Source organism: Wolffia australiana, chromosome 18 (genome assembly GCF_029677425.1).
Source record: "Wolffia australiana isolate 7733 chromosome 18, ASM2967742v1".
Lineage (NCBI taxonomy): Eukaryota > Viridiplantae > Streptophyta > Magnoliopsida > Alismatales > Araceae > Wolffia > Wolffia australiana.
This window is the reverse complement of record NC_135852.1, coordinates 7260210-7285653: the sequence shown is the minus strand read 5'-3', so window position 1 is coordinate 7285653 and position 25444 is coordinate 7260210. Positions and strand designations below refer to the sequence as shown.

Genomic DNA, 25444 nt, shown 5'->3' with positions numbered 1-25444 from the left:
ATCTGTCACAGTAGTGGACCATTTCTTTCAAATTATTTATTTTACTAGTGACCCTTTGGCCTTTGAGCTGACCAAACTGATTGGATAATTTGTTTCTTGATGCAGCTCATTGTGTTGACGGTTTATGTTTTCCTTTATGGCAAAGCTTATCTGGTGGGTGTAGTGCATACTCTCTTGAATATTATTTCTTGCTCTGTCTCTTTTCATTTGCTCATTATACGTATATTCTAGAAATGAATAGATCACACTGTTGCGTCAGATCTTTTATGTCCGGGTAACAACCCTCATGGAAGAGCTTATAGGTGTCAAACGAAATTTCATAACTTAGAATTGTTTCGTCCTGCGTACAAATGAATGTGTTGTGAACTTATGAGGATAAGCGTGTGTTGTTTTGCCGTCAGATTGATGCAATTTTTCAATAACTTGTTTCTGCTCTGGGCCTATGCATGTGTCATAATTTCTTGACGTTGAAAGTTGATCAATTAAGAAAAACCATCTGCATGGAGGAATTGAATGGATGATATTAAAGTAGACGATCATGCCAATGGCCGGAGTTCAATATGTTTGTGATATAATTATCGATATTGCTACTGAGCGACTGGGTTATTTACATAGACTAAAAAGACTGATAAAGACCTTGAGTAAGCCTCCAGCGAGGAATGAATCACTGAAGGGAAGATGGGACAAAAGAAAGAACAGAAGGATAACCATGGTTGCATTAAATGGATCACTAATGTCAAAGGAAAATAAGGAATTTATACGTCAGGGGTTAGGAATAATATTACATTTATGGGAACTTATTTATTATTATTGTATTTGGGCAATTGAGCATGAATGTTGAGGAAAGCTACGTCTAAACCCTGAGAAACGAGCAACCCGGCTGACTGCTGAACCTCCAAACTAGGATCAAAACTTTTCCTGGCTTCTTGTGGTACTAAGTTTTACATTAGTTTTTACTAATAGTAGCTGTGTTACTGGAATACTTCTTTTCCCTGCAGGCGTTATCTGGTGTTGGTGAATCGATTCAGGACAAAGCAGATGTATTAGGGAACACTGCATTGAGTGCGGCCCTGAACACCCAGTTTCTGTTCCAAATTGGTGTTTTTTCTGCAGTTCCTATGATCCTAGGCTTTATATTAGAGGAAGGTTTTCTGCGGGTAAATGTTCCACTTTATTATTTCAAGACATTTTACTCGTGTAGCTGTAATATATCAAATCCTTCATGAATTATATTGACGATCTGATGTTTAATGTTTCAGGCTGTGGTCAGTTTTATCACCATGCAGCTTCAACTTTGTGCCGTCTTCTTCACATTTTCTCTTGGAACGAGGACTCATTACTTTGGTCGAACTATTCTCCATGGAGGGGCTGGGGTACATCTATTCTTCCCTTTATCTTTGGCTTTTTGATATTTTCATTTGCGAACAATTTTTTCTCTGTTGTGAATTCAGTATAAGTCCACGGGACGCGGATTTGTGGTGTGCCACATAAAGTTTTCTGAGAATTACCGGCTCTACTCTCGCAGCCATTTTGTCAAAGGGTCAGAACTCACTAACTTATATTGAGGATTCATTCTAATCTGGGTTCACGTATTCTGATTTTCCAGTAGGCTTTGGACTCTAATATGTTTTCCCCGTGCAGATTAGAAGTTGTCCTTTTGCTAATTATATACTTGGCATATGGATATAATGAAGGTGGTGCGATATCGTACATCCTTCTATCTATGAGCAGTTGGTTCATGGCTATTTCGTGGCTTTTCGCTCCATACTTGTTCAATCCATCCGGGTTTGAGTGGCAAAAGTAGGCTCAACCAACTTCTCGTTTCTCTTTCGTTTCAAATTGGTGTGTATGTATCAGTACTGACGGTCTGCTTATTTGCTAATATTTTTTCAGAGCGGTTGAGGATTTCGAGGACTGGACAAATTGGCTTCTCTACAGGGGTGGGATTGGAGTCAAAGGAAAGGAAAGCTGGGAAGCATGGTGGGATGAGGAAATTGTACGGTCATTTGTCTTGCATAAATTCTTCCCTGTACTTTTTTTATTGGTTCTGATTACAGCGACTAGAAACATCTAAACTTTTCTATTATTTACCATTGTTCCTGCACTTCGTTGTAATTTTTCACTGATTTTGAATCTGTCCCGGTAATTTTTTTTATAATAAATCAGGAAGAATACCCAAAGTGGTGGTTAACCTGATGCTATTAAAATATAAATCTGTGTACAATCCATATACAGAACGACCCAAATGGTCTGCCATTCACCTCCCTCCAAACCAATGAAATAGTAGCGCATTAATGTATTAGAGTTTTGAGATAGTGATCGTAATGGTCGGTGGTTGATCTTTTATAATACTAGTGTTTTTGGATAAGCTGCATGTATAGAAATAGTTGGTCTGAAGGTCTTCACTTCTGATGCAGGCACATATTCGTACGCTGAGAGGGAGAATTCTGGAAACAATACTGAGCTTGAGATTCTTCATATTTCAGTACGGGGTGGTCTACAAATTGAATGCAACTGGATCTGACACATCACTGATGGTGAAATTTTTTACAAGCCCAATTTCATTTGAATTTCACTTATTTCCCTATGTCTTGGCTGGCGGTCGGGCTCTCTTATACGTAAACTGATGTTTTCTGGCCATAACTTTGTAAAGATATTGAGTACCTATGCCTTTATTTCTAATGTAACATTTTCTTAACCTTTTTCTTTTCATATTTGTAAACGTACTCTTAAGGGTATCCGTTGATACCCCCTAATTTGACATGAGTTCGAACTGCAAAGTCAGGTTTTGTAAACCCGAGTTCTTTCCTTGATTACTTGAAATGGATGTTTTCGATTGGAACCTTTTCATTGTATTCTCTTTTGTTTTAAGTTCACTCCATATGAAGTTTGCTTAATTATCGTTTCTCATATTTAATTAATAATTTGTATTGATTTTTTACTACACAGGTATATGGCCTATCATGGGTAGTACTGGCTGTGATTTTCCTCCTATTTCAGGTTCCGACCCTAAATAGTATTTCACAACCAATCAGTAAATTAATTTCTTAGTATCATCCGTCTAATTTTTAGCGGGTTTTGTATGCGGGCAGGTGTTCAGCTTCAGTCAGAAGGCTTCCGTGAACTTTCAGCTTCTGTTGCGCCTTATTCAGGGCGTCTCCTTCGTCTTGGCATTTGCCGGTATCGCCGTGGCTATAGTTCTTACTGACCTTTCCATCATCGATGTATTTGCAAGCATCTTGGCGTTTGTTCCCACTGGCTGGGGAATTCTCTGCGTGAGTTTCTTACCAAGTCCTTACCACGGTTTCTTTCTCTCAATGTATGCTTGGAAAAAAAATATTTGCTTCTTCCACTTCTCTTTCTTCCGTGAAAAACTCATGCTTTTGTACTTTTCTCTTATTTCTTACTGCGCACATTAAAACCCTCTATTTTCATTCTCCATGTCTCTCTATCTCTTATGGTCGATTAGGAAAACCATCCATTTTTATCGTTATCCATCCCTTCTCTACATGAGTATTTAGATAGCCTTTATTTTCTTGTTTCCCTGCCTTCTCTCTCTTAATACATGAACAGTGTTTTAATTCTCTTCTGCCCGAGACTCCGTAACTTTTTACTTTTCTCATCTCTTATTGGCCACATTAAAGACCGTTTGTTTCTATATCCTATCTTGCTCTCTCCTTCTCTTTCTCCGATCTTTGAAATTCATCTTTTTCTTTTTTCTCTTCTCTCACACCGAATAAGTAAAACCCTCGATTTCTATCTTTACCATTCTCTCTCGCTTTATGCATACTAGTAAGCCCCTCCATTTCTACTTTGTTTCTCTCTCTATCTGTAATGCTTAAGTAACTCTTTTTTCTTATTCCCTCCTACAACTCTCTTTCTTCGTCTTTCTTCCCAGTGCGCATGTACCATGGCTCTTCCCTTCTCTCTCTACTGAACCTCGTAATAAAATTTCTCCCTTTCTCTCTCATCATGGTAGTATCTTTCATCCTGATCCAATGGCGCCTCTCTCTCATCATGATAGTATGTTTCCTCCTAATCCTAATGGTCTTCTCTCTCATCATGGCAGTATGTTTCCTCCTAACCATAAGTCTCTCTTCTCTCTCTCTATTATCATCCTATTATCATCCCTCCTAATCCAATGACTCTTTTTTCTCTCTCTCTATCACATCATGATAGTATCATTCCTCCATATCCAGTGGCTCCTTTCTCTCTCTATCTATCTCTCATCATGGCAGTATCATTTCTCTTAATCCAATGGCTCTCCTCTCTCTTTCTCATTATGGTAGTATCTTTCATCCTAATTCTATAGCTCTTCTCTCTGTCTCCCTCTGAGCTTAGCCATGTGTGGGATTTCAGATTGCGGTGGCATGGAAGCCGGTGATGAAGAAGGTGGGTCTGTGGAAGACAGTGAGGACACTGGCTCTCCTCTTCGACGCAGTAATGGGGATGTTCATCTTCGTCCCTGTCGCCATCTGCTCATGGTTCCCTTTCGTCTCGACCTTCCAGACTCGCATGCTCTTCAACCAAGCCTTCAGCCGTGGCCTCGAGATCTCCCTCATCCTTGCCGGTAATAACCCCAACACTGGCTTATGATGTCTCAATCCAAGTATGATCTTAAAGCTGGATAACTGAAACTTATTCATCCCAGCTCACTTCTTTTCTCTTGTTTCTCTTTCTGCACTTGAATGTGTTCTTCACTGCCAAGTTTATTTAAATTATTTGTGTTTACTGCTTCCAAACGCCATTCTGTGATGGGATCCTTCACTTTTTGAATGAAGTTTTTTTATATGAATAGTATGATGCCATCTCAATCATCATGATAATTTGATGTATAGCCAAAGTCAAAAATTCAAAATGAATGGAGAAATCTAATTCACTATCCTACACCAAAGTTAATCCAACATTTTGAGAATTTATGTTTTGTTAGTTGTATTATCGGATTGCTCGGCAGAATATGAAAGCTAAACTCGGAAGGCCCAGGGTACCAGCCGATAAAACACAATTGGTTAGAAAAAAATAACATATTCCTCCAGATTACCAATAAGATATTGTTGGTAAAAATGTTTTTAAGCTGGAGAATGAGAGGAAATAAAAATTGGATATCGAAAAAAGTGAAAAAAGATGTGATTATATGTTGTGCAATGGTCTGGGGGAATATGGGTCATCCAGTGTTGCTGGCAAGGGTTTCGACAACTAGCAAGAGAAAATTGTGTCCCTTTGAAATGGAGATAGTGAAGGGAATGGGAGAACGATTGCAAGAGAATGAGAGACAAAGGTAGATATTGAGATAATTTGAAACTGAAAAGGAGAGGAAGGCCCAAGATTTTCTTGACAAAAAATATGGTGCTCCCCCTGACAAAAATTCTGTCATGAAACGTCATACGGGCCCTGATCTAACAGAATGGTGTCCCCATTTGTTATTCCCTGGCCTTATTCCTAGTTGTCTCCTAAGCCAGCTTCAAAGCCCCAATGTGTAAGGCTAGGATGGGCGAAGGAGTCAGGACTTGGGACTATAATACGTTCTAAATTAGCTCATATACCTTAGGTCTGTTTCGGTGGTCCTAGGCTTCTCACCTTGCCTATTGACATGTTGATTGGGCTGGGATGGCCCAAGTTGAATGCATGATTCTGTGCAATCTCCAAAATTCATTATAGAAATTACCTGACCCTTTTCAATAACTGGAATACATTTACTCTATTTTTTCTGTTTGGGTGATTTGGTCCAGAGAAGGGAAATTACTTGTTCTTAAACTGGAATGCTTAAACCAAAGGGTTGGCACAAAAGGGGTTGTTGGATTCTCCAAATGCACAAGAATCCTTAGAAAAAGAGGTTATTTTTGGAGAGAACAGTATGAGTGATATATCTATTAAATTTAGTACTTTAATCTGTAAGTCATTGTAGAGGTGAAATAAATTGATTGTTCAATTTGAATTTATGAGATGGGATTGTAGAAATGATCAGCCCAAACCCAAAAAATAAATTGATGAGTTCAGTGTGAAAAACAAAACATACCTGAAATATTTTTTGAGGTTAAAAACATGTCCGAATTTGAGTATGGATCCTACAGACGTAATATCAGCCTTATCCATTTTATGGAGGTAGATCATCATCAAATGATTCCTTCTTGTTTACGAATCTCACGAAATGATTTTCATTATATTTAGACTTTTCACAAGTCTTTGGCCCGTGCCATTCATGTCTCTTCATAGTGTAATTAATTTTTCACTTAAAGCTATAACAAGGATATAACTAACTTTTAATCTCCAATTAAATCTACTAAAGAACCATTACAGATATTGTTTTTAATAAATTCATGTTTACTATATATATATATATATTGTGTTGGAGTGCATGTTAGGATTTTCATCCTGTTGGATGAAACTAGTAACTTCAAAACAGTTCTGATTTCATATATTGTGATTCTATAATTTTCTGTATTTTCTAACCCCTATGTGTTGGCACACCTTAATATATTCTCCGTATAATTAGCATGAATAATTATGAACGCAATAAACATGTAATTATTAGATGCGATCATATGATGAGGAGGTGAAACAACATTAATTTATCTCATGAAGCAACATTAATGCATATTTGTGTTCAGCGTGAAAATTTTACATCACAATATTTTCTTATATTCAAATCATGATCCTTAGGGTATCATATGTTAATATCTATGATCCTTGTTAAGTAGTGAACAGTAATTAGTGCCTTTATGTTTAATTACATAGTATAAATTTGGAATCGAGCATACAAATATACAATTCATACTAAATTAATACCATGAATTTACAAGTTTATTTGCATTAAAAAAATGGTACATTTTTTAAGCTTAAAAAGATTAAATATACTTTTATAATGATATTCTTATTCTTCTGAATGCATTGTACTACATGGAATTTTCAAAGACCATATTCAGAAAGAAAAAATCTGTGTCAAAAACATGTTATAGTTACTTCTCTAAATGTGTTATGAATGTAAAATGTGATTTATTGTGAGTTAATGTTTTTTACCGTCGGTCACCATCTGTTTATTTAGATTGAGGCCAATCACTAGCCTTGCATGGGTGCTGCTGGGACCGATGATTGGCTTCCCCAATCATTGCCAAAATATGCCATTATGTCATCAGGATTTTTGATGTCATATTAGAATGATCATTTTATTCATCATTCCTTTTTAATGGAAACGTGACGACACAAAATAATTTGGGGCTTTAATTCACCAAAAATGGATTTCAATGCATCAGACAAGTGCCAGCTGGAGAAAAAGACACAGTTAAATTTGAAATAAAAAGATAAGTTTTTGAAATATAATTTGAGAGTTTCAAACGATTACTACGAGGCAGAAGTTTGAGAGGACATGAGTGAGCGGTTTTGAAACATATTTTATCTATGATGTAAGTGTGATAATAAGGATTCTGCTGACATTCTAGTAATGTAAGGTGTAGAATAAGAGAGGAGAGAGAAAAATCAGCCACTCATCCACACTCTTGGTGATATAACATGATAGCTAACAATTTAAAAGGATTTCAAGGCAGAAGATTTGAGGTCGGCTTTGTGTTTCTCCTCTACCCATCCACTCTATTTTAAATATAAATAGATGATCATATATATTTAAAAACCATCTTGGAGTTGCTCTTATATTGGGAAGTTGAGAGAACAAGGAGATTTTGCGATCCATCAACATCTCTTATGTTCTCCTTGTTGAATGAATTTTGAAAAAAAATAAAATTAGGGGAGCTCTCCTGAGGCAGAAAAAAACCTTTATCCATGTATAATACAAGGACTATTGTTTTGTTGCACGTCCAATTTTTTATTTATGTATTAAATGGAAAGTAATTTTCTCAGGTTATAATCAATAATGGATGGGAGTACATATACTCAACAATAAAAATTTTGTCCTAATGATCTATCACGAATAACCTTATCTTCAAAAAATTGATATATTATTTTCACTTCTATTTATACAATACATGATATTCTGATGCAATTTATTCTATTTTTTTATAAGTATCGAACAAAAAATGAGCTGATCACAATATTTTACATTATATTAATCTAAATTTAAGATATTGATCACTAACATCTCCAAATTAACTATACTATATTTATCATCAAAATTAATTAAAAAACTTAACAACCATTATGTAACCTAAATATATTAGGTGAACATCAAGAAATGAGATTATTATTTCATCCTCAACATAATAGTTTCATTTAGTACATAAAGTGTTGCATCCTCGCAACATAAAACTTTTGTCCGTATAAATAAAATCATAAATATGAGGTTTGACTGTACATTTTAACGCTGAGATGAAGTTTGCTTAACCTATGTAATGACAAAAAAATTACGTAAGAATATTCATTCCTTAAAATACATGTGCCAAATTTAGATTTTAACACATTGGATGTTTTTTTACAGCTTAATTTTCTTCCTAATACTGATGTATCTAAATTCTGACTGCGTGCAGTTCACTAAATACTGGTGGTACTAAAATTTTATTTTTTTATAGTATCTATATTATTTTACCCAAATTAGAATGAATTTACATATCAAGCAAAGAGTCCATTATGGTCTGCATTTTAGGGTCTAAGTTTCTACCTATTTGACTTATACTGAAAAATATCTTTATGATATAGCCTAGAATTCCATCACATGAGGTCCATTATCAGGTGGTGGGATAAGATGAAGAGTCTTCTGGAAGCAGGAAAGATCTGCATAAAAGCACCTAGGGACCTACTGAATCGTTTAATAGTTCTCTTATATCAGAATGTGAAGAATATTGTTGCTTTACCTTTTTAGAGGTGGAAATATTCTGTTTTATCTTTTCAAAACCTTCTCAAACCCTAAAATACCCTTTGAAAGAGTCTACAAGCCTCAGAATCTACATAATATAGGTGCTCAGGTTTATCAGGTTACTAATCTTCTGTTTAATATTGTGAATGTTTTATTACTTTTTTAAAGTTGTCTTTAAGGGTTGAATCCATTATGCAAGCCCTGAACCTTGAGTGGCCTATTTAAGGCCTCATGGTAACCTTGAAGCATCATTATTGAAGTATACCTTATTAGAGAGTACTCGAGCATTTTTGGACTCAAACACAACCCCCTTGTCGACTATGAGGGTTCAAGATGCTACTCTTCCAGATTCATGTCTTGGATGCTCTAAGTAGAGAAAGGGTTAGTGGATTCAAGTCATGTTTCTATGTTAATCCTATGCCAAAGCTATATTAGTTTATTAAGACCAATATGCTAAAAAATAACTCAAACATATTAAAAGCAGTTTCATTTCAGTTCTTAGTTATTAACTTCTTCTAATGAATGTAACTTATCATGGTTGTTCATGAATTTTTCAATTGAAAATTACTCGTTAACTGGTTGATAATTTCATTCAGGAATATATGAATTTTGAACATTAATCAAAATTTGGTTATCTTTATTATATTTCCTTAATTATTATTACCAACATATTCATTTTTATGAATTTAAAAACATGTTACATCCTCATATTTATCACCCTTTTAACCATATTAAAAAATCAACTATGACCCAGTTTTTGGGTTCTAGGTCAAGAAGGGAGTCTTAGAAAACACTTTGCCAAGAGGCGAAAGCTCAAGATTAATAAGATATTTATGTCTACAATAAAACTGAAATCTGTGTACCTTGCGGGAAATTATTCCACCCCAGAATTTCTCCCTAGAGAGTATCTTGAAGGGATTCACATGCACGGCTTCTATTAGTATCCACATGATTAGAAGACTACTGGATCTCTTCGCCTTCTCCAACTCTTCTTGAACATCTTCTTGATCTCTTCACTATCAAGGCTCTCTAACGGAATGAAAGGAGAGTAAAAGGAAGAAGAAGCAGGGGAGCCAAGTTCTGACTGGAAAAGGTACCTAAAATGGGTGCCCCCTTTGATGGGAAATGGGAAACATTTCCCTCTGTCACTTTCTCTTTTTCTCTCTCCTAACTCAGCCCCTTTCTTTGACCTTTTGCCTCCACTTATTATTTCTCTTTGTATCCACTCTTTCATTCTCTCAACCACCCACCATTATGAACTATTCTAACACTCTCTCCCTCATTATTCTACCATGCACATCATCAGTTACATGCTTATTCTCTGCCACTTTCTCATAAACCTTCCATGTTTCATTTGTTTTTGTAACCGCATGTTTTATTTCCCTCTAAAAGGGCTACAAGCTTGTCTTTAAGAACACCTTTTTGTTTGAGTTTATTGTTAAGTCTTGTTTATTGGATAATATTGATACCCTGATTATGATAACAATGGAAGCGACTATAGGGACATCTCATCTTCTACAGAGATCAGCCTCTCATGGGTTCCTCTCTTCTATTTCTTCCTTATTCCATCATCTTCTTAGCATTTGACCCATGAAATCATTGACTACACATCCATGTCTCAGACCATAATCCCCATCGTTCCTCTCATTTTTCTCCCTTCCTCATTTCTTCATCCTTTCTCACACCATATCCCATGTATTTTGTGAGTTCACTATCAACACTTCACGTCTACCCTTCTCGTGATACACGTGAACATCTTCCATTATATCTGTTTCCCATACCTTCCTCTTTTCTATTTCATATCCTTTCACGGAGCTTCAGATCAATGTCAATCAAGGCCATTCAACATCAAAACAATAAAGCTATTGGATCCTTTCTCCGAGGTACCTTGTGACACCTTAATTTTGAGGTAATTTTTGGATAATAGTAATTATAGTAATCGTTGATTTGCTTTGAGTGATTGTGTGAACTTGTTAGTCCATTTTAGTTAACCTTTTATTGTAAATTTTTAACCTTATACTTCCTTTAAATTAGGGATATCATAGTCATTCTTTAGTTTGTTCTTATTAAGTTCCTGTCTTGTGGACTGAGTCACATTCTATAGGATTGAACCCATTTGAACCAGCCTTATGAAATATTGTATTGCTATTAGTTGGCATTAATTAATACTTGGATGAAGTACATTTGCTTTCCCACATCATCTTTTTTTATTCTTATTTGGAAATTTTCACAAAAGTCCTGATTAATAGAATATATCTTCTGTCATCCTTAAATCTTATGTGTTGACCCTCTTGACCCATATATCAATCTAGTTGATAACTTTTAAGTCCCAATTAAACTGATTAACCAAAATTACTAATTATCTGTATCAATATATAGATTAATTAACCAAGGATTTATTTAACCCAATCAATAGGTTAAATTTCTAGCCCTTGGGGTGCCAAGCTACACTTTGTGATTTAGAAGATTTGAAATAATATTTGAAATCTCTCATGAAACATTTATCCTTCATCCACATGAGACTTCCAAATGATGTATAGTATGGTTAGTCATCAAACCCTAATCCATCATTCAACCCTAATTATCTGTATCAATATATAGATTAATTAACCAAGGATTTCTTAAACCCAACCGATAGGTTAAATTTGTATCCCTTGCGTGCCAATTTACACTTTGTGATTTAGAAGATATGAAATTATGTTTGAAATCTCTCATGAAACATTTATCCATCATCCACATGAGACTCCAAAATGACTTATAGTATGGTTAGTCATCAAACCCTTATCCATCATTCAATCAATGCTGATACTAAATGGGAATTATTGGAAAATACTTTCTCTAATATCCCTAATACCATGGCCAGGGATTTGATGCATCCTTAAAAGATTACGTGAGTCAGTATCATTTTATACTGAGGCTGATGATCCCATATTGACCACTCAATCAAATTCATATATTTTTTCTATGTCTGAGCTAAGACAATCTTAAAAAGATGGTTAGAGACTCATATATCTAAGTCAAAACATAGCCATTCATACGCCAGATGTCACTAGTGTCAGACATCAACAAGCCAAATATACAGCCATGACATGGATCAACCTCATTAATCTTAGGTATAGATTGAACCCACAATGCATCACAAAAATATACACATCTGAAATACATTTCTTGGACCATTTTATTGATCTTACTTTGATTTTGGTAAAAATTATCATTTCATGCATTTATCCTGGGATTTGCTTAAAATGAGAATTTTAATCAAATATGTACAAAATTTGAATGGCCATAAATTTTCATTCATTACATGCTTCAAGATTATTACCTTAAATGAACTAAATTTTTGCGCAAGTTAGTTGTTGTGAATTTTCTAGGACTGAAATTAAGTAAATAAAACAAAAATGTAGGAACAAGGAGTCCTACATAACCCACAAGGAGCCCACATAGGCCATGATAGAACTCTTGTCTATGTAGGGGGAAATGGTTTATTTTATTCAGTAGTTGATTCGGCCAGAATTATATGTAGTGACACATTTTTTAAAAAATTCTACATATGGGATTAACCTTTCTATATTTTGTCAACTGCAGGCAGCCCGGGCCGACGAGGAAGATAGATGAATTGCAGCCCAATTGGCTGTGGAGTTTTAAAATATTTGTGGAAAGGATAATTGGGCTTCATGCAATGTCAACTCAAAGGAGTTAATCTCCATTATTTGACCTCCTGAAAGAAGATCAGACAATGAGATTCAATACTTACCCTTTTTCTTGTTTTGCAGGTTTCTAATTTTTTAGGGGCTGCCAATGAAGACTGTGGGGCCGCCTGACGAACTAATAAGATGATTAGGCCCAAGCTAGGTAGTTGACAGGAAGCTGACTAGGCAAAAGACCGCTCCAAGGTAGATCAGGAAGCCAGCAGTAGACCTATCTTTTGTCATCCCCGACCGTTGTTCTCGTCGACCAGCTTGTGGAGGCCTGCGATGTGAGGTTCATCTCTCTTGACCCTTTAAATATGAATTTTGAAGCCTAATTTTCCATCTTCATTGATTGAAAAAGGGGACAGCGAGGACACTCGGAGTGAGTCGAAGGACTAGAGGAAGGGCCGTGACACTTTTTTCCAGCTCAACAGGTTTTCAGGAAAATCAAGGAGGACTCAGGACATAAATAGATCATGCCAGCACTAAGGAGAAGAGCAGGAAACACACATTGATGTTAAGGGGTGGCAATTGACGCGTCCATTGTTGCTCTTCAAAGCAAGGCGTTCTATAAGTTCAGAATCCCTTAACAAATCCCTAGTTAGGACAATCATCTTTCTTTCAACTTAGATTACCGATTGTTCACACTAAAAACTGACATCGCGGCATTGAGGCATTAAGGCATTTTCACTGACATATTCTGGGCGCTTTTCATTTTCTAAGATTTTCATCATTTCTTCTCAATTTTATCTCTTAAAAAATATTAAAAATAAATATACAATATTTGAACTTATAAACATGTTTATATGATTATAAACAACTCCTAACCATATAAAAATATCAATACTCTTATTAATTGTCCTATCATCTGCTATTACTCACTCTCTCTGTAATTAATTAAACACTTGTAAATTAAGAAAATATATCGTTATATATATCTCAACCTCATTAATCTACATATAATTAAATAATATTTCTCCCTTATCTATCCTTATTATTGTCCCTCCCTCTATCTTCTTTATTTTTTATCAGTTTATAGAAAATCTAACTATCAAATAAATAAATCATAACTCTAAATATCTTATAATAAGACTAGCATCAGTAATCTCTCAATCTTATTAGTCTTAAATTAGAGTTAATAATTCAAAAAAAGATATTTTTCCAACCTAGTTTATTATTCTCCTTTATTATAATTATATAAATCGATTTTCTCATCCTATTTATTATATCGAATACCCATTTAATATTAATCCTAGGAAATTATGTGGTTAACATCTTATCTTAGGACTATCTTACCTTTTCCTCTCACTAATTCTCTATATCACTCATTATACTTATTTATTTCTTATTGCATTCTTAATTCATCTAACAACTCACTTTATAATATCATTTTCTCCACCCCTAAGTCAAGTTTAGATGATAACTGATGAGGGAAAACAAAACAGCTGCTCCACGCATCGCCAACTCTGGGGGACACAAATGAGCTCTTGGCGCCTGAGAACTTCACTGCAACATGCAACGGTATCACTAGTGTATCCTTTTCCTTTGTGTCATGGGTGTGGGTGAGTAGGGTTCGTGTCTAATTGGGATATTTATGCTTGCTCCACGCATTTAAACTATTCTAAACACTCATTTTTACATATATAAAACCCCTTATGTTGCGTTCAGGGCACGGCTTGATTGGTCTACGAGCACAACCCTTGGGTTGGTCGTAACCGGCAGCAGGTTTTTGCCAAGTCAAGTGTTAGCGTTAGATATTTGAGACGACCTAAAGGTCAGTCCCTATGCAGACGACCACACTCCTACTATACATATAGGAGTGAGTTTCTGTAATTATAAATTTATTTGATTTAGGCAGATTAAATTTGCAAGGACAAAACAATTAACACCATGATTTTCCGTCATCAGTAAAATACCAGAAAGGGATTCACACAGATCACTTCAGTGAACACTTTCTCAAAAGAGTACCCATCATCTTCTCAATAATGGCAGCATGATCAGATGGTGATATTCCATCTAGATAACGCAATGTCCCTTTCAAGTATCCAACAACGAGGAATATTTAGAGTACATGCTTGAAGGCTAGATATTGTTATATTCTGATCCATCATACTTCAATAAGTCATTTCATGTATTCAGGGACTTCATTATAAACATCACACACGAAATTGATGAATAAATATCTATTTCAATGAACTTAAATTAATCAAGGAAATATGATTGGCTTGTGATGAATCAACAGTTAAGGTTAGAAATGTTGTTTAAGGCTTCTAGTTCATGTGACAATATTTCTAATTTTTACTTGCAAACATTGGAAAAGTAAGGATAAAATCCATGGGGAAAAAGTATTAAATAAGTGAATTTTAACACTAATTTTTATTTTAATATTACTTTTAAGGAATACATGTAATTTAGTACAAGGAAAATAGTGAAACTTCGTTCAAAATATTTCTAGAAATATCAACAAATATTAATCCTGTTTAACCTAATTTATTCAAAATTTTGTAAATTTTAATAATTTTTTAAAGTTTAATAGAAAATTTTAATTGAAAATACTAATCAATTCCAATTAAAATACCTTACCCAGTGCTTTGGGAGCAATGGATGATGGTTGATGTCAATGGATGTGAGGATTGGAGAGGATGAAAGAGATACCATGTTGATTCCAATAGAGATGATGGAAGATGAGGGGCAGAGGTGGCTGAGTGAGGACAATTTTACCATTACCAGTGTGGTAGACAAGGAAGCAGATTCATGGCAATGAGTGGTGGACTTAGAGGTGATTTGTGTGACTGTGGAGGACTAGGCTATCGCTGTTTATAACCTAGGAAAAATTACATGAAAACATTGGTCAGAAAACAAAGAAGAATGGACTGAATGTCACCCCTTGAAATGCAATAACAAACCAAGTGAGATTTTCAATGAGCGAATCACTCCTATAGTAAGAATTAGGAACAAAATCCAAGGGTGCTTTTTTGCCTCTACTGATCGATCCAAGATGGTGGATGGATAGAAGATGTAAATATGGAACTACCCTCATAACCTTAGCCCTGACCTCCTTTTGGATGCTTAGATATCATTATTTGAATTTGGAGCAATCTGAACTATTCGATTTTCCCTTTCCTCAGATCTGTGTGGAGAACTGCCGGTGTGGCACTCATTTCTAGCAGTGAGAAAATTAAACAATTTTATTAAAAATATTTTTATCAATTCAATATTATATTTTATAACTTGTAAAATTATTTTCTTAATAAACTGAACATCCAACAATTCCATGAAAATATCGTAAACCAAAAAAATAAGAAAATCATTTTAAAAATATAACCTCTAGAAGATTTAGAATAAGTCTTTTTTATTTTCTTACTTATAAAATATTTTCTTAATGAAATATTTATTATAAAATTATGTTAAATTACCATAAAAATACAGGAAATTTTCAAATTTATTAAAAAATATAATAAATCATGTTATGCCTTAATAACATACATTTATGATAATTTAAATAATAATAATAAATACAAAAAACTCACAAAATTACTATTAAGATTAGCAAGTTACTGTGATTCTCAGCTTGATGGCCCCATAATATCTATCAAGAATTCTAGAGAATTCTCATTTAATGTGATCTTATCTTGAATGTGAACTCTGCAATTAATTTACAAGAATAAAAGTCTAATTAGTAAATTTAAAATTAAATTTTTTAGATTCCTATTCCGACATATATTTTCTGTGAATGAGATTTTTTGGAGTGATTATGTTAGTATGATCTCGTTAAAACCAATAAACATTGTTATATGTGTAAAAAGTCAAAATTGACTTTTTAAAAAATATTTTATATATCTAAATGAAATATCTAATTTTTAAAAAAGTGAGTGTACCATAAAAACCCACCAAGTATTTATATTTATTTAATGGAAAGAGTTACATCTGTCTGCATTGTTTGTGTCATTTATCTAATTATCTTATTGTTATATTTTTGTAAAATTACTCTTAGATAAGTTTTATTTTTACTTAAGTTATTCTTCAATACCCAAATAATGGTTATTAGATTCATAGTTTGTGAAGTAAGTTTACAAAAATCCATCAAATTTACTTTAATCATCATCCACGTATTCATCTACTATATTTTATCAAAGTTTATCCTAGTTTATGTGTCTCTCAACGAGATAACAATATTACATCTACTAACTCTATATATCTGAAACCTAATTTATTCCTAAATTTTGGATGTCTTCGTGTATTATCCATTGGATTTTAATATTATAATCCTTTTATTTTTATATCTAAATTAAAAATACAAGGAGTTCACCACCATCAAGTCTCAACTCCAGGATATTTATTTAGTGTACTTTTCCAGATTATTTGTTCATCTAGACCATTCATCTATCACCAATTATATTTTATTTTCAAGTTAAATTATTATTGTCCATTTCAGCAGTGTATCAAGATACATTCGTTATATTATTATATTCCCTTAGTTGGTTATCCATTTAGTGTTGGTTTCTATTGTCTTTTATTGAGTGCTGAAACTTTTTTTATCTTGTGAATGTTTTGAGTCAATGTATAACTATTATATAAACTTAGAGATAATCAAATTACTTTTTGGGAACTAATTCCACCTTTGATTTTCTCCTTAGGAAAGTCTCTCGAGCTGTTCATATGTCCATGTGATTGATGCGAGGACAGATCATCGTCTTATTATATAACTCTTCTTGAAGCTCTTGTTGACCTTCCCACCATCGAGTCTTGCTTATGGAGTAACTGGAATAAAACATAAGGACAAAAAAGAGGTAGGATACTTAGGTTTGCATCGACCTATTTATATTTGTATATAAAGTTTTACATGAAAGTCCATAAGTTTTATGCGTATAACCCTCTAGGCCCGTGTTTCAGTCTAGTTAATAAATTTAATGATCCAATGAAATACATATATCAATGTTAAATTTTTCTCTATGGTTACATCATTTCATACCTGTAAAAATTCAATTGCATCATAATAGTTTCATCATATGTTCTTATATCACCTTCCAAATTTTGACTTTCAATTATTTTAGATGGTTACCCTATTATTAAATCAATGATATAAATTGTTTGATTTTATAAAGTATTTTTTTCCATATCTTAGTGAGCATTGAGTTGGAGAGTATTAAATCCTCTATTATGTCGATGGACAGTTCCATGTCCTGGAAGGACACATTCTACACATTCTCATTTATCATATTTATTCTTATAGTATTTTCTCATTTTTCTTATGTTTCTCTCGATAATTAATTGTAGATAATACTACCTATGATGTTACCTCATACGTTGTTCAAAGATTATATAAAATTTTAATTTTTTTTTAAATATTTGGGATTATTTTATAGTTGCAAAGATACATCCAATTTAGTATAATTTTCATGCTTTTTTAATTTGAAGGTCTCATGTTCATCCATTTCATTAATAGCTCTACTCCTTCCATCAATGATGAACTTCCACATATAAATACTGGAAACACATTCATACTCCTATTCCAAATAATAATAAGTGCCAGAAACAGACGTTAAATTATTTTACATCATCATGGTATTCACACATAAGCTATCAGCTATGGTTCTATGTATAAGTGATCTCTCCTCCCAGGTGTTAGTTTATAATTCATAGAATGACATAAAGGATAGACTTAATCAGGTGTGTAAACATTTTTGTGTAAATATAACTTTCCAAATTGTTGATATTATGTGATTGTGAAGCCAATCACACTTCAATGTAATATTTATGTTCATTTAAATAAATCTTTATTCATCATTATTATCATGTGATGTTTATAATTAAATCCTTGAATATATGAAATGACTAAGTAAATTATAATTATATCATTATGTCGCAGTCAATATTATTTAAACATTTATTATAAATATGATTTCCAAAGTATACTCTGAGATAAACATAAGAATATTTAAAAATAATAATGTTGTCTGATACTACTTATTTGACAAGTATGGCTGATCATGTGGCCATTAGTAAAGATATACTAGTGACAAATGATGGAAAGAGTTTGTTGAGTAGATACATATGAATCACTAAATTTTATTAGACTTAACTGTCATTCAGGTTTGTTCATATAATTAATTTATTTGTTGATATAGTTAATTAATAAGGTCAGTCAATAAATTATTTTGGGCCTTAAAGTTATTAACTTGAATGATATATGGGCCTAGAGGGTCACACACATAACTCTAAAAGGATGTAAGAATATATACTTTATTCTCAAGGTTTTTATGAAAAATCTTAAATAATTATACAGAAGGGGGAGAATCCATTCTAAATGCCCAGGAAACCAGATCTGGAATTTCTCCCCTTTCTCATCTATCTAGTTTCTCCATTCATTCCACAAGCCTCTTTGATTGTGAGAACAATCACAAGGTCTTAAAGAATGAGTGGTTAACAAGGAGAGGAGATCCACCACCTTCTAGTCATGTGGATACCGCTAGAGGCTGAGCAATTCAAGGGGGTAAAGGTTCCTAAAAAGGTACTCATTCTGTTACATGTTTTATATGTCATTTTTTAAATGATCTAATGCTTTATCTAATGAAAATAAGTTTTCATGCATAAAAAAACATAGCCCCAGAACCCAACACTCCATTATGCATCATTAGTAACTAGAATTTCTTAATGAGTAAAGAATAGAAAATGAAAAAATTTTATTTTACCATAAAATTTGGGATTTCATGGTAAAAAATAAATTTATGTATAATTTTACTTGTATACTTAAACTATATATTGAAAGCATTGGGTAGTATAAGTATGTTTTCTCGCATAATAACTTAATAACATAAATAGTGGAAAAACACTGTGAGGTTTATATCGGGTCTGATAAACATATATTCTTTACACTAAATATAAATAGGAAATGTATAATCAATTATTGGGAGTCATAAAAAATCTATCCTGATGTACAATGAGAGATAACCATAGGCCATTAGGTAATTATAAACTATGTCAAATGGAATGATAACTCTACATCTATCGTACTTTATTTGAAAAATTTTGTATATGTTTTCTCGACTTGAAAGAACAATTTTAGGAATTTTCTTGTGAATATTGATCCTTTAATAATACACCACAGGTCAAAGGCCTATAAACTCAATATCATTCAATTTATCATGATATTGGGTTTGGTTTTTCACAATGGTACAATGGGTACATCGTAAAAAAGCAAATGATCCTTTTATGAACTTAATAAATTAATATTAAGGTTAATTTATGATACTCTTATATGGTTTAAAATTTTTATTTATTATATTTTATTTCAATTATATCTGTTGAATACAAATTAATTAAAGCTCATTGATAACACCCCAAATTTGGTATTTAAATCAAGTAATTAGCCCAATTTTATGCATTTAAATAGTTTAAAATAGGGATGTTATCATATATTTACATGTAATTAATGTTTCCATGTAATTTCTGATTTTTCAATAATTTTATGTTAACTTTACAAATTTTCAGCAATTTATGTGAACTTGGATTAATTATATTTCAATGAAAATGGTAGGGTTCAAAATTAAGTTCAATGTTAATTACTGTGGGGATCAATTACTGATTTTTTTTAGATTTTTTGGAATTTATTAATTTTTTGGGAATTTAGTCGAGGAAGAAATGAATTTTTAAATAGAAAAATCATATATTAATAAGGAAGATAAGTGTTTTAAAGCAATTTCTAATGTCGTACGGGTTTTTCATACTTTTTTATTGCAGTTATGCCCTTTAAACAGCTGTCGGTCATGTGCCCAGGCATAAGGATACTATTAAAATAGTTGCACGGTTATATTGCAATTAATCAGGATTTCTTAATGATTTTCAGGAAAAAAATGGAGAGAGAAAATGGAGGGCCATAAACAAAAATATTTTTTGGGTGGCGTATGTTTGCATGCGCATATTTTATTAGGGACTTTTTCTGTAAAATTTTGGGAAACTCTCTCTCCAGGCAGTAAGTTCACCTCCCGTGGAGCGCATACAGAGTGCAAGCATGCAAGGTGACGTGGCATTCTCTGATTGAGTGTCGACAGCAAAAGCACACAGGTATGTACAAAGCTCTATGTACAGATGTTATTTTACTATTTTTTATTATTTCCAGTCGGGCGTACGTGGCGCACCGAGAGAGGAGGCGCTAAATGAACTTGAAAATTTTCAGTCAATCAGCATTTGACACATCATTGAGAGTAATAAAAAAATTAAATAAATAAATGTATATTGATCTAATGGCTATGATTGGTCAAAATTCATTTATTAATAACTTTTGATCCTAAAGTCTGATTGAGTTACTTTTTTTTATTGATCTCCACTTTCTGTATGCGCAGTTGGATCATTCAGATCTATCCGATATCGATGGATAAAAATTAATTACTTATTGGGGGTAAAATGGTAATTTCTGACATTTAACCTAAGTATAAAAGCTAAAATTCAAGATAAAAGGTCATTTTGGAGGTGGTTCTTTCACAGCTGCAAGACAGAGAGAAGCTTCACCCTTGGTCAACAGTATTTGGTATTTTGATTTCATTGTAATTGAATTTTAGTGTAATTTGGATTATGTATTACTGAAGTTTGTGAGTTTTCCTCTTGGTCTTGGTCTGCATTTCTAAATCACTTGGCTTGAGTGGTGTGAACAAACCCTTTAGGATTGAGATGAGAGATCACGAAATTGACCTAGCTACTACATTTGCACACTAAGAAAAATTATAAATAGGTTTAGTTTCTAGGATAAATTTGATTTTCTTTATGGTATAATATTTAGTGAATTTGGTTTCCAAATCACCCAAAAGAAACTAAGACAGAATTTCCTCATTAACCCCTCTAATTGACCACTTTGATACTTTGTATTGGATCAAAGAAGTCAATCTGAAGTTCCCCATTTCTTCTATTCTTCCCATCTCTTCTACCCCTTTTCTAAATTCTTCATCTAATTAGGGTGATTTGATCTTCATTGAAGATTAAATTAACTCTAACTAGTGTCAAATTATTCAAGTAGATCACTAATTAATTCCTTACTAGCTTCCCTTGGACGACACCTATACTTATCATCATACATCTTAAGTTAAGGTTTTATAAATTTTATTGTATAAGCTAAAATAAATAACGACAAGGGAATACAAAATTCCAAAATTACAAAATTGCAAAATTGCAAAATTAAGTTAAGGTTTTGGCTTATTACTCGTAACTAATAAAAATAGACAAAGATGAAAAAGGAAAAAAATTATTTGAGAATTTTGAATAAATTTCAAAAAACCTGATTTTCAAAAAACTAATAATCTTTTTGATGTAGGATGACTAGGGCTGACGCAGGTAGGATAGGCTAACTCAACTTAGGATGGTTAAAACAGACTACAAATCAACACAGTCGATTTCAAAATTTAAAGTGGGAGAAAATGTTGATGGTGCAGCCCCTTTCCTCGGTCTAGGGCAGGAGGATTGTCTTACAACCCCCACGATGAAAACAAAGCTCCAAATCCAATATCTTGAACGGTCGATTACGAGAAGATACACACCTATTCTAATAAGTCCAACGGCAGTGGGAAAACACACGAGAAAATAATGCAAAACACCTGATAGGCCTAAAATTGGTGTGATAAAATTCAAGTTTAAATGTGTCCTTTGGATTTTAGCTCCTGCAATAAAATCATAAAATTCCCTTTTTCAAAATATAGAAAGTATAGGATAAGAAAGGGGTCGAACCACATGGAGGCACTTCTCAAGAATTTTATCCTAATTTTTATGAATTAATTCAAGAGTGAATTACTTTTTTTATTTAATGGACCTTAATTGTGTTTAATTTTGTTTTATAATTACTCAAAAGTAAGTATTATCTTTATAGTGATCTTAATATTTTCAGTCAGAACACTCTGAAGTGGATAATTTGTATTCTTGTGTCAAAGTAATTTGGATTACCAAGATTCAAATCAAGATGATTTATTAAAACATTTTTTATGTATTAAAATTGAGAATTAATAAGCATGAAAGGGATTTTGCAACTGGGCTTGAAGATGAACGAATATTTTAATGAAAATTTGGATTTAGGTATTTTAGATGTGGAATTGAACTTTCCAGCAATCAATTTTTAGATCTAGGGAGAGACAATAGGCTACCTAACCTAGAGAGAGAAAGTGGAAGGAATTGGGGGAAAATGAATTATAGATGAAATTCGACTCTAATATGGGGATCTAAGATGCAATATGAGATGAGAATCAATGTATAACTAAGAATTTAATGCCATATCTTGAATAAAATTCAAATTGCCATGTTAATCACTATTAAAATCATTTCCAAGGATATGTACATTTCGCCCATGCCTTGGTGTTTTGAAATTGTTCCACAAGAAACTTACAACTTTGATTCTTGAAGCAAGATCTGTCAACTTCAGAAGCAAATCCTGTGTCCTTCCTAGCCAAACGACTTGGGGGAGAGCTTCCTCGGTGGTTGTCCCCTTCTTTTCAACCTCTGATTTATAATCAAACCATGTGTATAGTAGAGGGTGAAAAGACAAACCAACCCTAAAAAATCGGGCACAATCGAACGGCTAGATCTCAAGATATTGTCATTTTACTGGGGATTAATCTCAACCGTTAGATCATGTTTATCTCTCCTCCACGCAGGTGCTAGCCAAGCAAAAATGTCACTTCCTGATTCGCCAGGCATCTTCCTTGTTTTCTCTGCCTCAGATTGCGTGCTTCCATGTTTTTGCACGAAAAAATGTGCATTAATTCTCATTTAAATAGAGGATAAAAGGACACATTAATGAATAAACGGTTATTATTTGATTTCCAAAGGAATATTTTTCATAGAAAATATCTCATTTTTTCTTCACAAAATTGAAGAATTTTTAGTGAACTCAAAATCAGTCTGTTTGCGAAAGATTTATCGCAGTCTCGACTTGGTATCATGCTATCTTTATTCATGACTAAACAAAAAATATAGATTTTTTGGAATATAATCTCTGGAGAAAGAAAATATTATATCTTACCACTGTGGATAGATGAAATGGGAAGACAGGGGTTTTTATCAAAAGTCCCATTTTATTTATTATCTCATCCTATCTTCATCTAGAATCTCAAATCTAAAAACCCACCAAATCAGTGCCTCCACCGATTCAAACATTTGGTTTCAAAACTCCAAATTGATGAGCCCTAATATTACAAACCTTCTCTCTCTTCATAAGAAAATTATTCTGTAGTAAGAATCAGGAAAAAAAAAGGTAGTCACTTGAATATTTTCACAACATTATTTTTAGTTTTTTAACACAAATTATAAAAAAAATATGTAGCATATGTAATTGCATTTTCTTCTTGGACTTTTGCATAGATACTCAGTAAACCAGATTATCATCTAAAAGTAACACTATTGAGAAATTTGGTAATATTAGTTCTAAAAATTTCACTTGGCTGATTTTGATTTTAGTTTCATAATATATATAATTCCTCAGATAAAAATAGATCCATCATACATGTATTTTTTTTTAGGGCAATAATTTATGGAGTTCCAAAAATTTTAGCCTCAATAGTCAACTTGATAAGAATTGATAGATTTCTACATAATGGAGTTAGATATGGCCCTCTAATAAACCTCATTCCACATCTCATTTGAAATTCATTAATAAAATTATAATCATCATTATACAAGTGTGATGGCTATATGAATTAATAAATTAACTATGATGAGATCATACTACCGTGATTACATATCTTTCAAAAATATCCAAAACATCATATTCAAAGCCTTTTATAAAGATATCAAAATATGTGGATAAAGTGGAATCTTATACACCTGCTCATATATTGAGTGTGGTTGATCATGTTGACAATTGTGTGGAGAAACTGATGATACATAGTTGGTGAAATCTGGAAAAGGGTTCACTGAATTGATTCAAATGAATCCCTGGATGGGTTTATTCCTTACTATCAATCACCAATTTATATCAAGAATTGAAAAACTACTCAAACCTGCGACACCAAAAACAACATGTGTATAGAAGGCTGTGGTTAAAAAATGTCTTACGTCTCCCTAATCATGAGATTCTGAACAAGCTAAGCTTAGATGTAATAAGAAGTCCATGAAGGTGATCATGTGGCCAAGATGGGATCATCTGCCCTTGGTACGAGAGTATATAGATTAAGGAATACCACGTCATGAAATAACTAGCCAAAGTAGTGGGAATAAGAAAACATAGTTTTCTGATGATTTCCCAAATGCATCACTACTAACAAAGAGGACTAGTTAGAGTTTGATAGCTCAGCGTACCCTAAGTCATTCTAGGAGTGTCATAGAGATGAGGGATTTAATTAAAGAGGAAATATCCATGAAAGTCTTTGCTTGGTTGCATTCCAATCTCGGTGTAACCATAATAGTGAGATCTTGCAGGATTTATGGCTGTGCTTGTTGAATAGAAGATAAGGATATTCGGCATGCAAAATATCATATGGATGCATCTAACCGCAGAATTTTTTGCTTGAAAACTCGTTTGAGGGACATAATGGTAGAATATTTTATTCAACCACACAAATTATCTTCAGATATAACCTGATTTTATAAAGATAATGGAACATTAGAATTTTTATCAAAAACCAAAACCTAGACTTTTAAAACGTGTATCTTAGTGTAGAAACATTTAAGAAATAATTATTCAAGAGGGAGGGATAGAGAGCAACATTTTCTTAAATGAGAAGAAAGAGAATATTACTTGAGGTTTTACTTTAGTCTTGGTTTTTATTGTTTGATATAAATTTTCAAGACCACTGTTACCACATCTTAAAAATGATGAAAGGATTGTGTAACTTGCATAAAAGAATAGAAAACCCAGAACCAAAAAAGATGAAGGTAAAGGTATTAAAATGAAATTTAGGATGATAACTTTTCACAAAACACCAATATTATGGTCATTTTTTCATAAGCAGATAAAACCTAATTGCATATCAAATATTTT

The 25444-nt window shown here is 33.0% G+C and overlaps 1 protein-coding gene across 2 annotated transcripts in view; it reads left to right on the top strand.

Annotated features, from left to right (window-relative positions):
• The window catches only part of LOC144715335 (callose synthase 9-like), a 93321-nt gene extending 88579 nt beyond the window's left edge, over positions 1 to 4742 (top strand). Inside the window, exons 43-52 of one of the 2 annotated variants that reach the window (XM_078590281.1) lie at positions 106 to 153; positions 999 to 1157; positions 1260 to 1373; positions 1452 to 1540; positions 1642 to 1800; positions 1894 to 1996; positions 2418 to 2537; positions 2950 to 3000; positions 3093 to 3275; positions 4360 to 4742. In XM_078590281.1, the coding sequence (XP_078446407.1) occupies positions 106 to 153; positions 999 to 1157; positions 1260 to 1373; positions 1452 to 1540; positions 1642 to 1800; positions 1894 to 1996; positions 2418 to 2537; positions 2950 to 3000; positions 3093 to 3275; positions 4360 to 4596 (1263 nt within the window). In that variant the 3' untranslated portion in view covers positions 4597 to 4742. Of the gene's footprint in view, positions 1 to 105; positions 154 to 998; positions 1158 to 1259; positions 1374 to 1451; positions 1541 to 1641; positions 1801 to 1893; positions 1997 to 2417; positions 2538 to 2949; positions 3001 to 3092; positions 3276 to 4359 lie in introns of those variants that run through there. The other variant, XR_013584576.1, reaches the window with a different exon arrangement.
• The last annotated feature ends 20702 nt before the right edge of the window (positions 4743 to 25444 follow it).